The 10,000-nt window shown below is 42.0% G+C and overlaps 1 protein-coding gene across 1 annotated transcript in view; it reads left to right on the top strand.

Moving 5' to 3' along the window:
* The window catches only part of mst1 (macrophage stimulating 1), a 16,411-nt gene extending 13,306 nt beyond the window's left edge, over nucleotides 1-3,105 (top strand). Inside the window, exons 17-18 of the mRNA XM_030777135.1 lie at nucleotides 1,191-1,330; nucleotides 2,594-3,105. Coding sequence (XP_030632995.1) covers nucleotides 1,191-1,330; nucleotides 2,594-2,755 — 302 coding nt within the window. The 3' untranslated portion in view covers nucleotides 2,756-3,105. The remainder of the gene's footprint in view (nucleotides 1-1,190; nucleotides 1,331-2,593) is intronic.
* The last annotated feature ends 6,895 nt before the right edge of the window (nucleotides 3,106-10,000 follow it).

Raw genomic sequence — 10,000 nt, 5'->3', positions numbered from 1 at the left:
TGTATATTATTTAGCTATAGTTAAAAAAAATATACAGAAACCCACATTGTGTTATATATGATAATTTAGAGTGAATGCTCACATTTCTAACTTACTGTGCACATTATTAAAAAAAGTGAAACCATATTCTGTCAGTAATTAATAAATGAACGATGACATTTCTGACACATTCTTTTCGTACTGTTACAGTGATTCCTGTAAACCAAAGTGCTGATTCATACACTTAAAATGGGTTTGTTAAAGATTTTGGCTTTGTGTCATCAAATGAAGATCTGCAAGATATAATTTTCTAAACTGAAGGCAACATGTAAGATGTCGCTGGCCTGGTGAACATTTGGAGGCTTGGTGCTAGGATGAGCCATTTTGCAAGATGTGGGATTACCGTGAGAATTGCACTGAGAGACCAGACAAACTGCAGTAATGTTACTTAGATTGCTGACAATGCCCAGCAATGTCAGGACATTTCCACAGTCAAAGACAGTTTCCCACAATGCATCTGCTCTCACCAACAGCTGATTTAACACTGTTTATTTTACTCTGATTTAACACTGTTTATTTTACTCTGATTTAACACTGTTATTTTACTCTGATTTAACACTGTTATTTTACTCTGATTTAACACTGTTTATTTGACTCTGATTTAACACTGTCATTTTACTCTGATTTAACACTGTTTGTTTTACTCTGATTTAACACTGTTATTTTACTCTGATTTAACACTGTTATTTTACTCTGATTTAACACTGTTTATTTTACTCTGATTTAACACTGTTATTTTACTCTGATTTAACACTGTTATTTTACTCTGATTTAACACTGTTTGTTTTACTCTGATTTAACACTGTTTATTTTACTCTGATTTAACACTGTTATTTTACTCTGATTTAACACTGTTTATTTTACTCTGATTTAACACTGTTTATTTTACTCTGATTTAACACTGTTATTTTACTCTGATTTAACACTGTTATTTTACTCTGATTTAACACTGTTTATTTTACTCTGATTCAACACTGTTATTTTACTCTGATTTAACATTGTTTAATTTACTCTGATTTAACACTGTTTGTCTTACTCTGCAAAGAGCCAACATCTAAGAAGAGAGGATTTGAGAAGAAAGAGAAAAGAGATGTGTTCTCTTCGGTTGTCCACCTCTCTCACTCTGTTTTTTTTTCTCTCCGTTGGGGCAGGAACGGGGGATGAGTTTGTGCTGAATGTTGCTCAGATGTCAGTTATGAGCAACAAGGACTGTAACGAATATTTCCGAGGACGCGTCCGCGAAAACGAGATGTGCACATCATCCTTCCAAGGGGGAGTGGGGGCGTGTGAGGTACGGGCATGTCAAGCATATCCCAAGAAGAAAAGTCTCTGTTCGACCCTGTGAAGGTCGTTTCTGAGTGTCGGTCAGTTAAAGGTTTGACTCTGAGAAGGTCATTTCTGAGTGTCGGTTAGTTAAAGGTTTGACTCTGAGAAGGTCATTTCTGAGTGTCGGTTAGTTAAAGGTTTGTCGCTGAGAAGGTCATATCTGAGTGTCGGTCAGTTAAAGGTTTGAACCTGAGGAGGTCGTTTCTGCGTGTCAGTTAAAGGTTTGAATCTGAGAAGGTAATTTCTGAGTGTCGGTCAGTTAAAGGTTTGAACCTGAGAAGGTCATTTCTGAGTGTTGGTCAGTTAAAGGTTTCGGAAAGTGTGAAGTCAAAGAGAGTTTTCATCTAGATTTATATTTAGGCTAAATTTTAGATTAGGAATAAACCTGAGTTTAAATTGGGGTTAGGATTAGGTGCAGATGAAGGTGCTAATTGGGGTTATATTCAGGATTAGACATATGTATGAATAAAGGTTGGGATTAGACGTATGTATTAATAGAGGTTGGGATTAGACTAAGATTTGGATTACAGTTAGATGTCAGCAAAGGTTTCTGTCAGTCTGCCCTCAGAACTGCTCAAGACAAAACGGACCTTGGAACTTGTTTGACTCAAAGTTAAACTTCGAGTGGAGGTTTAACAGTTGTTGGGTTTTTTTGTTTTTTGTTTATTTGTTTGTTTCCTGCAAATTATGAAGAGTGTTTTCTTTTGCCCTCGCAGCCTAGTGTAGTCATGTTTTGTTTTTTCTTACTGAGCATTTGGACTTTTGTTAATTTGTTTGACATATGATACTTCATTTAGAGTTTTTAAAATTGATATGTGAACACAGACCTCTTTGATGAAAATGTGGTCACGTTTTCATTTTTTCTCATGGTGTTGTTCACTGATCTTTTGACCATTAATCTCTTCAGGTTATGAAACACAGGTGCATCAGACCTTCTCTAACCCCCTGTCTTTCTCTGTTTCTCTCACTCTCTCTCTCATTCTTTCTCTCTCTCTCTCATTCTTTCTCTGCTGCGACTCACTCTCACCCTCTACTCTCCCTTTTCGCTCTCTCTCTCTCTCTCTCTCTATTTTAACCTTGTTTTCTCTCCCCCTCCCCCTTTCTGTACTCTCTCTGCTCTCTGTAATTTCTGTTGTCCCTTCTTTCTCTGTTTCTGTGTGTGTGTGTGTCTCTTTCTCTCTGTTTCTCCCTCTCTCTCTCTCTCTCTCTGTCTCTGTCTGTCTGTTAGAGGGATTACGGTGGCCCTTTGGCCTGTCAGAACAGTGACTGTTGGGTGCTGGAGGGGGTGATCATTCCCATGCGTCGCTGTGGACACCCAGGCCAGCCCAACATCTTCATCCGTGTGTCCATCTACGTCGACTGGATCAAGAAAGTCATGGAGATGGCGTAGTCATGGAGATGGCGTAGTTATGGAGACATAGCCCCATGCCCCCCCCCCCCCCCCCCCCCCCCCCGGAACACCCTGTACCACCTAATCATGCCCAAGAGTTTCAATCAATCAATCAATCAGTTCAATACTCTCTGCTCATTTTTATTCATAGAGTGTGCTTTTTTTTTTTTTTTTTTTAATCAGAACGTTTTCTTAAATAAGCTATTTAAGCTTACCGTTTAGTCTGCTCTGCTGGACTTACTAGCTTGTCGTTTCTGTGCTGTGTTGTCTGATGTGTGAGGCGCTTGTGACAAAAGCGTGTGTGTTTTGCTGTAAATGGTGAAAAGTAAACTGGATCTGTGCTCCCTGTAGCTCCTGTCTGAGTTTTTACTGTGGTCACATTAGAAATAGGTGTGCGAGGTTTCGGGGTTTTGTAAATGTGCGTGTGTGCGTGTACGGTGTGTGTGCGCACGGTGTGTGTGTGCGCGCGGTGTGTGTGTGTGTGTGAGAGAGAGAGAGAGAGAGAGAGTATGTTTCCATGTAAATGAATGTGGAGGAAGATTGAGAGAAAGTCATGATTACACAGCCTGTAGACGCGTTGATGATGAATGAGGAAATGCAGGCCCTGTGAGTTTAGTCTCTGCTTCTTTAACAGGACTTTGGCCTCTCTCAGATACACTGAATATCCTTTTAAAAACATGAGACACACACACACATACACAGACATAAACACGCATGCAGGAATGCACGCATACACACATGTACAAACGTATGCAAGTGCACGTACATGCACATACACACGTACACACACACACACACACACACACACACACACGCATTTAGAAGCAACAAGTAAACACACAGTTCCAAGCAAGAACGTGCACACTGTGACTCTTGCGAGCATGCACACACTAATATAGAGAAACATGAAAACATACAGCTGCGTAAAAACTTAACTTGTATTTAGGCTGTGTCTTGCTCATGTACCATTTTTAGACATCAAAAATGTCCAAAAGTAATAACAGTCTGGACCTTCTTCAACATGCAAGACAGAGGGTTGCAGAAGATGCCTGGAACACTGGGGAAAAGTTTCCACCAAGTCACTTATTCTGGTCTCACTGGTTGCAAACTTGCAAATGCACAATTGCAAGAATCTTAGTTGTTGAACTGTGTGTGTGTGTGTGTGTGTGAGAGAGAGAGAGAGAGAGTATGAGAGAGAGTGTGTACAGGTAGGGCTGTCCTCATTAGTCACTCTTTTTCTTGAAGCAGGAGTGACTCATCTGTTGTCGTGGTTTTGTTTTTAATTCTCATTCCTCGTGGCACGCAATTCTGTGTTCCAAGAAGTACCGTGTAAAAAAAAAAAAAAAAACCCTGCCAAGTCATTTTCTTTGCAGTCGCTTTTAAGTAAATGTCACCCTGTTCTAGAATCCGGGAATTTTTGTGTGTATGTTTTAACCGTCATTAACTGTTTTACGGTCTGTACTAGCTGTATTATCAGTGAACTGTGAGAGAAACGACTAACTGTACTTTTCCCGTGCACGTCGTATCGGTTGCGCCTATAGAATGGGAGACACCAGCGGGAAGTGTAGGTGTGTCCTTCTCTTGTCAGTGGAACAGAGATTCGTCGACGTAGCCTGCGCAAGTCTAACAGTCCTCTATCCGATTTGAAAGCTAAAGCGGGCTCGCAGCTGTCGTTGCAAAGATGAATCCTATCCACGTTCTGCTTTAACCGTTCGTTTCTCTCAGGTTTGTATTTAGTTACCTGCCAGCAGTTGGCGTTAGAACAGTACTAGACCTCTTTTTTTTCATCTCAGGAGTTCAGTGCGCCTCCGCTGAAAAATTACAAAACGGACATTTGGGAATTTTTAGACACAACTTGACTGCAAAACGTTGACAGCCAAGTCAGAAGAAAACTAAACTCGTACGCTGTCTCATCTGGACAATGTGTAAAGCAATTTCCGAAACTTGTAACTGTGGACAGGGCATAGCTACTCATTTATCCGATACTACTAGTTCTTTCCAGTTTGGCATACAGAAATATCCAGTTTTGCTCTAAAAAGAACTAGCCACTTAACCTGAGAGAGGTGTTAAATGTCGGTAAATACAGGAAATGGCAATCTGTAGGTGCTATTTTTTAAAGGGGAGGGGAGGGGGAGGACAACCCCCCCACCCCAGCGTAAAACGTCCCTAACTTACCGCCTCTGAAACTGAAAGTGCGCCGGGGTCGCGTGGATGCAATCGGATCGTTGTATAAGGTATTTGCATGCAAGTTGTCGGAGGCTCGTCCGGGCTCAGTTTTAAGTAAGATGAAGGCGGGGCTTGAGGTGCTGGATGCACAGAAAAAAAACAGAGACGAACCATATAGCTTCATGCATTCGCACTCACGCCTTCCTCCGCAGGTGGACGTAAACAATCAAAAGACTCAAACGAAAAGGTGAGGAAAAACTCGTATTCTTCTTTTCTCTCTCTCCTTACGCCTGTCGACGCTTTGTAGGTGAGTAAAAAATCTACCGACCGTTTACAACACGCAGAGGTAATGAAAGATAAATTGGCTTTTATCGAAGTAGAGACGAAAATACTTGGTTTTATCCAGCCCAGCTGGCGGGCGGTTGATCTTGAACCCTGCAGAACCTGTAGCAGCGTCCGAATCAAAATGTTATCATCTGTTTCTGGGAAACTCATTGATCAAACGAAATCCCTCTTCGGATCTAGATAACAGCTTTAATTTGGAGTGTTTTGGAGTGTTGTTGTTTTGTTTTGATAGTGAGCTTTCCTTCCACCAGGCACTAGCACGCAGCGTGCGACAGTACGTTACCTTCCAGAATGTTTCTTTTGTAAATCTTAAATCGCCGCTGGTTTTTTTTTTGTTTTGTTTTGTTTTTTGTCCCTTCGGTCCGTTGTTACTTTGAGATGATGGGTGTGATTGACAAGGTTTTTTGTTATGACGTTTTACGGCATTTTCGCAGGATCTTTCCTGTTTTGTTGCTCGTTTTCTTCATGTTGCCAAGGCAATGTTTACATGCTCACCGCAACACATGTGCTGGTTGCGAGTCGCTACTGGCGACGTCCAGCTACATTTTTGGGGGTAGGTTTGAAAGAATGCGAAGAATGTGGATTGTCGTAATTGTCGGCCATATGGAGAAAGCAGCAGTAAGCTTTGCACGAATGGAAACGTGACCGAGTGAACAGAACGCCTTTCTACAATGCTTCCATTCTCTACCGAAATTTTCATACTTTTCACTAACGTTTAATTTGTGTAAGTCCAGACATAAGAATTCCTCCTTTTTTAATTCACCAAATATCCATTAATTTGAGTAATTTTGCCCCGGCAAAAAATACATATAATATGCGCACGTATCTTTTTTGTTGTAGTTTTTTTGTTTTTGTTTTTTTGTTTTTTTAAAGCAGCCTACATCTCAGTGAACGTGCGTAATTTTCTTTCCTTTTAACTGTCATGTGGAGATTGAAAAATTCATTTGCGACTTCTGTGCGCTTACTCAAGGTATAGATTAAAAACGGTGGAGGCGTGGAAATGGTTTTATGTATTTATATGAACATGTCGAATTATTATTCACTCAGAATAAAAAGATACTGCAGGAACAATTTTGTTCTCTACTTTATGCAATTCCTCACAAACCAACCGTGCGAAGTTTCTTATTCATTTCGCAGATAAGTGCATTTTTCAAGTGACTGTGGCAGACTGCGATTTTTACGTCATCTCTGAATGAGCGTGTGTTAATGAGTGTGTGTTAATGAATGTATATAAATGAACGTGTGTCAATGGACGTGTGTACGGTTAGGTAAAGGGTTAATATTTCAGGGCTTCTGTACGCACTTTCTGAGGTCAGAGGTCAAGCTCTTGTAACCCTAAGGTGAGGTGGCTGAGAAAGGTTCAGGGGTTTTGTGTGTAACTGATGAGACGCGGTTGTTAAATATGGTCCAGTTAGCATGGTGTCTTTTAAAGGGCTGGACTGAGCCTTGTCTGTCGGTGAGAATGGTTAAACTGTAGGCGCTACTACTAAAGTATTTGGAACAAGCAAATGTGTTTATGCAGCTCAATAAGCACACTTTCTAGTTGTTGTGGCTGAAACTACGTGTCTCGTGTAATGTACTGTTGAACACCTGAGACAAACATCAGAACATTGTCTCCAAACACTGGAGTTTTCACATGTGAGGAAACTGAATAGATTTCTCTCTCAGCACTGTGGTAATACAGCCTGTTCACTCTCTTATGTCATTACAACAATCTGTGACAAATAAATCAATAAAAATAGACGTTATTTATAACTTTATTAAACTGATATCACACACACACACACACAGACACGCAGCAGGGATATCAGCGTACTAAACTGGGATGTCCCCAGTATGCCCAGTGATGCTCTGTGGTGGAGGCCGGGACTCTGACTGGAGTGGAGCGCTGCTGTGAGACACTTGGCGTGTTTGGTGTGTTTACATTCTGATGAGACATGCAGGATTGTTGTTGGTGGTGTTGGTGGTGTTGTTGTTGTGGGTTTAGAGGAGTGTTTGGTTGTTGTTCTCAGTCGCCCATCCCGTTAGCCCACAGAACGGCGAGATGTTCTCAGCATACGCTCTGCCCTTCTGTTCTCGCTCTGGGAACGAGCGTCTCTGTATGTCAGGAGCCTTCAGAGAGAATGTGTGTGTTTTTGTTTGCTTGTGTTGTTTTTTTTTTTTTTTACTTTGGTTGTTTTCAAGATTTCAGTTACGGTGTTTATGTTTTAATACTGGGTGTGTGGGAGTGGGTGTGGGTGGGTGTATGTGTGTGTGTGTATGTGTGTGTGTGGGTGTGTGTGTGAGAGAGAAATAAACGGAACGACTTGGAGAACACACAGGGCATTGAATGAATGGCTGGTAGTTTTTGTATGTGAGGTAAACCGTTCTGTGTAGAACGCTCCAGAAAAGTGTGTAAACAAAGAGCATTTGCGTTGTGGTGAGTGTGTGAGAGGCACGTAACGGACAGTGTGTGTTGTGTGTTTTATCTCTGAGCACACTTTGTGTTTTTGGTGTCGGGGGCTGAGTCTCTCAGCGCTCCTGACCTCTCACTCCACACATGATGAGGCCACACTGCTGAGGGAGGGCTCTCTCTGTATTAGGCATCTGTGTTTACCATTCAAAGAAACACACCATACACTTAATAACAATAATCCTGTTTCTCTATCTCCATCTCCTTCTTCTTTATTATTATTATTATTATTATTGCTACTTATTTCATGAGAATTGCTGTGTGTTTCATTTCTCTTTTTACTTTATCATTACTGAAACCTTCAGCACAGCCTGACACAGTTGGTTGGTAAAAGGTCCATTTTTGTAAAGATCTTTGTTGCGTTGGGCTTCTGCAGAACCAAGCAGTGACATTAGTGAATCTCTGAATGACTCATCTGGGCTGGAATGAAGCTTGTGAAAAAGTGTGTGCAGTGAAAACACTTATCCATACGTTAATCAGTGCGTCTGCCTCCGAAACCAGCTCAATCTTAAAATCACTAATCTAACCAAGACCCATCTGATCTGTGTGTGTGTGTGTGTCTGTGTGTGTCTGTGTGTGTGTGTGTGTGTGTCTGTGTGTGTGTCTGTGTGTGTGTGTGTGTTCATGTGTGAATGCGCATATGTGTGTGTGTGTGTGTGTGTGTGTTCATGTGTGAATGTGTGTGTGTTCATGTGTGAATGTGTGTGTGTGTGTGTATGTGTGTGTGTTTGTGTGTGTGTCTGTGCGTGTGTGTGTGTGAATGTGTGTGTGTGTGTGTTTGTGTGTGTGTCTGTGTGTGTGTGTGTGTGTGTGAATGTGTGTGTGTGAATGTGTGTGTATGTGTGTGTGTGTGTGTGTGTGTGAACAGGCTGTTTCTGGGCGTGTCCATGCCTGTGTGTTTCCCTCTGTGGCTGAGGTGACAGGGGGGGGACATGGATGTGGGGCAGAGTGAGAGAGGGGAGGGGGAGAGCTCCACCCCCCCCACCGAGACACAGCCATCGCCGCCGCCGCGCAGAGGGAGGGGTCGCCCCCGTAAACCACCGCAGGTTTGAGCCAGCCACACCCGCTGCCACGCCCTGGACATGCCCAGTGTCTGTAAAAACGACCCCACAGTGTCTGCAGTGTTGAGTAGATTCATGTGTAATTCCTTCGAACTTACTATACAAACTGTTTTTTGGGGTTTTTTTACGCTTCCATGCGATAAAACCTTGAAGCTAATCTTGTTTATTATGCAGTTTTTTCAGTGATTGAGTGAAAATGTCAGGACACAGCAGGAGCGATTTTGGACTCTCCTGTTTTAGATTCTCAAACTGTAGAACTCTGGGGTTTTTAATGAATAGTTCATGAATAAAATTACGTATAATAAACATGTTCATAATGTAGACTTTTATTTTAATTTCATGTTAATTATAATTAATGCAAGTCTGTAAATCTCCACATAAGTCAGTTTCCCCCATCTGACTTTTTTTTTTTTTTGCCTGTGTTCAGTTTAAATATTACTCTCTCTCTCTCTCTCTCTCTCTCTCTCTCTCTCTCTCTCTCTCTCTCTCAGGAGCCTGTGGAGGCTCCAGGTCCAAGGCGACCGAGGGGACGCCCTCCTGGGAGTAAGAATAAGAGTCCTCGTGTAACAGCCAAAGTAAGATTGTGTTCCACCGTGGGGGCCTAGATGGCTCCGCAGGGGCCTTACGGCTGGGCAGCTGACAGAACACAAACACAGCGCTGTATTAACACACACACACAGACAGACAGAGTCAGAGTGCTGTCTACTGTATTAACACACACACAGAGTCAGAGTGCTGTCTACTGTATTAACACACACACAGAGTCAGAGTGCTGTGTACTGTATTAACACACACAGAGTCAGAGTGCTGTCTACTGTATTAACACACACAGAGTCAGAGTGCTGTGTACTGTATTAACACACTCAGAGTCAGAGTGCTGTCTACTGTATTAACACACACACAGAGTCAGAGTGCTGTGTACTGTATTAACACACACACAGAGTCAGAGTGCTGTCTACTGTATTAACACACACAGACAGACAGAGTCAGAGTGCTGTCTACTGTATTAACACACTCAGAGTCAGAGTGCTGTGTACTGTATTAACACACACAGAGTCAGAGTGCTGTGTACTGTATTAACACACTCAGAGTCAGAGTGCTGTGTACTGTATTAACACACACAGAGTCAGAGTGCTGTGTACTGTATTAACACACACAGAGTCAGAGTGCTGTCTACTGTATTAACACACACAGAGTCAGAGTGCTGTGTACTGTATTAAC

This window comes from Chanos chanos, chromosome 6, assembly GCF_902362185.1.
Source record: "Chanos chanos chromosome 6, fChaCha1.1, whole genome shotgun sequence".
Classification (NCBI taxonomy): domain Eukaryota; kingdom Metazoa; phylum Chordata; class Actinopteri; order Gonorynchiformes; family Chanidae; genus Chanos; species Chanos chanos.
The sequence above is the reverse complement of the archived record's forward strand: the minus strand, read 5'-3'. Positions and strand labels throughout refer to the sequence as shown.